Genomic DNA, 2,703 nt, shown 5'->3' with positions numbered 1-2,703 from the left:
GTATATGTGCAGTAGCCATGCCTTCCTTTGCTTGCTTCCTTTGATTCGAGTATCTACTATGGTCGCCCGGTCGTCGGGACCCACTCCCGTGCTTCCATGCAGCTTCCTCCTCCGTCCGTCCTCATTGCTTTCAACATTTTCCTTGCTGCTTTTCCTCCCGCCCGATAAGAATGGGAGTGGCAAGCAAACACCTCAACTTAATTAATTAGAGAACCCCTTCACCCTACCTGCGCCTACGCTAAAGCTTATAGTGGTGAACGCTGCACAGTAGCTAGCGGGGTATTACTAGTGGTGTAGCACTGCTGTAGTTGCATGGCATCTTCGGGCAGCGCGGGGAGAGACGTGCCGGCGGCGAGGGCGGCCGCGGCGGTGAACGACCTGATCGAGGCGCGCGAGGGGGCCACGAGGCTGAAGGGCATGCTGCAGGAGCAGTCGCCGGAGTTGACAGAGCTGATGGACGGGATGCTCAACAAGCTGTCCAGCGCTCTGTCGGTGTTGGACACCGGCTGCACGGCCGGAGCGTCCGCGTCCGGATCGGCCGATGGGGTGTTCAGGGCGAGGGCGGAGAGCTCCAGCGGGAGGACGAGGAAACGCAGCTTCAGCAGAAGGTTATAGATCGAACTCTCTTCAAGAGCACACGGTCGATCTGAACAGTGTGTTGTGCTGATTAACTTGTTTTCTTTGGCAAAAGCCAGCTGAGTTCCTTGTGATCGATGCTCATTTTGATTAGTTTGCTCATCAACTTTGCTACCTTTATATGGCAGATTAGAAGGCTTCTCTGGCAAGCGAGTAACTGACACGCTGGTTGATGGTCACATATGGCGGAAATACGGGCAGAAAGAAATCCAAAACTCACATCATCCGAGGTACGTACACTTGTTTTGTTTCCAAGAGAAGCACTATAATTATAATAGCTAGCACGATTTCTCTTTGCCCACGCTCGCACTGATTTGCGATGGAAATTGGAGGAAATTAAATCACGAGCTTCGTTATGGTTTGGTCTTTCAGGAGCTATTACAGGTGTACGCACAAATCAGACCAAGGCTGCAACGCCAAGAGGCAAGTCCAGATCTGCGAGACCCATCCAATCAAGTACGCCGTTACGTACTACGGCGAGCACACCTGCAAGCCTCCCTCCAATACCCCAATGGTCATTGCCGCCGCGAGCGACGACCGCGCAGAAAACCTCGTCAGTTTTGCCCCGACGTTTCCTCAGTTGGGCCAGGCCACTACTCAGCTGTCCTCCTCCTGGTGCACCAGCGTTGACGACGTGTTCAGCTCCTCGTCCGATCCGTTCGTGCAGGCGGACGAGCTCGCCGCCGTCGTGGGATCGGCCGGGAGGACGTCCTCGACGGTGGGGTCGGTGCCGGACCACAGCGGGAGTGGGATCGGCGACATGGCGGGAGGTGGCCAGGGTGGCGGCACGGGCAGTTTCCCGTCGTCTCCGAGCAGCCTCGGGTTCGTGGTGGGCTCTCTGGGCAGCATCGGAAATGACGATTTTTTCCTGTTCGATCCATGACAAAGGATTGAATCCTTTTTTTTCCGGTGGTTCCACCCATGACCCATCACTTCACTTGCATGCAAGCATGCATGCATTGCATATAGCATCCCGTGCATGATGCGTGCATGCGCATAGTGTGCTTGCGCACGAATCTAACCAGTGTGCAACTGTATTTTTTAGATAATAACCAGTGCACAACTGATATTCTGTAGATTACAAAAGGTTGGTAAAGATCAGCATATGTATACGTACGCCAAGCTGTGTGTTTGTGCAGGAATCTGTTATAGATCGCCAAATCGAGTAATGATAACAGCGCCAGTTTACTCAAGATACTAGATCCGGACTATGTAGTCTCCATGAGCAGATCCGAAGAACATATACTGTATGAATTAAATAAAAATACGGTTTGAAATGTTGATGTATGAGATACAGTGGAATATTGATATTTACATTTGAATTGTTGAACAAATATGTTTGTGCACAAACATAAAGAGATAACGGTAAAAATAAATATATTGTCGCTAAACTAAAATTAAATTGGCAAAATCAATAAACCATATATATTTTACTTCATATAGTACATGTCCATCACTAAACCAAAAAACAATTGGTTCAATACGTTGATTTCTCACAAAATAACTATTTTTGCTGTAAATCATATCAAAATTTCATATTAGGTGAATAAATAATCCAAATTTTAAATATGCAAAAATAATTAAAATAAAATAAGATAATTATTTATTTATTTGTTTCGCTCAAAAAGGCGAGTTAGGTTTTGCTTGAACTCTCCATATAGTCTACAAATAGCTATAGCTATTCTTTTAAGAACATCTATAGCCTCTATAGCCATTTTACTCGCAAAAAAACATCTATAACTATTTTAGGTGAATAAATAACCAACTAATAAATAAAATAAAATAAGGAAATTGGATGGAATGAGGCTCACCTCAATATGCAATCATGCAAGGAAAAATACCCACCACCACATGCAGTCATGCATGAAAAACTATTATTCATTATATTAGTATACTTATATTCAATAAATATTTTACCAATATACATAATCAAATTAACAAGTCATATGTATTTAAAAATTACATGTTGTTAATCTAAATATTTTTATTCCATGCTATCAAATATCGTTGAAATATATTAAACCGACAAAGGTACCATCTAGTCAATGAAAAGATACACGTTGACAG

The 2,703-nt window shown here is 44.9% G+C and overlaps 1 protein-coding gene across 1 annotated transcript; it reads left to right on the top strand.

The window, feature by feature from the left end:
• Positions 1 to 228: 228 nt before the first annotated feature.
• Positions 229 to 1,858, top strand: LOC119293653 (WRKY DNA-binding transcription factor 70-like). Its single transcript, XM_037572041.1, has 3 exons — positions 229 to 608; positions 765 to 866; positions 1,009 to 1,858. The coding sequence occupies exons 1-3, from the start codon at positions 313 to 315 to the stop codon at positions 1,517 to 1,519; spliced, it is 909 nt and encodes a 302-aa protein (XP_037427938.1). The 5' UTR covers positions 229 to 312; the 3' UTR covers positions 1,520 to 1,858.
• The last annotated feature ends 845 nt before the right edge of the window (positions 1,859 to 2,703 follow it).

The sequence above is a fragment of the Triticum dicoccoides genome, chromosome 4B, assembly GCF_002162155.2.
Source record: "Triticum dicoccoides isolate Atlit2015 ecotype Zavitan chromosome 4B, WEW_v2.0, whole genome shotgun sequence".
Lineage (NCBI taxonomy): Eukaryota > Viridiplantae > Streptophyta > Magnoliopsida > Poales > Poaceae > Triticum > Triticum dicoccoides.
Note: the sequence above shows the minus strand (reverse complement) of the source record. Positions and strands in the feature narration are given on the sequence as shown.

Excerpts from the sequence above, each read along its gene's own strand:
- LOC119293653 (XM_037572041.1), top strand. The coding sequence starts at position 313 with ATGGCATCTTCGGGCAGCGCGGGGAGAGACGTGCCGGCGGCGAGGGCG. Across the intron at positions 609-764 it reads AAACGCAGCTTCAGCAGAAG|ATTAGAAGGCTTCTCTGGCA; the intron begins GTTATAGATCGA and ends TTTATATGGCAG. Across the intron at positions 867-1,008 it reads CAAAACTCACATCATCCGAG|GAGCTATTACAGGTGTACGC; the intron begins GTACGTACACTT and ends TTGGTCTTTCAG.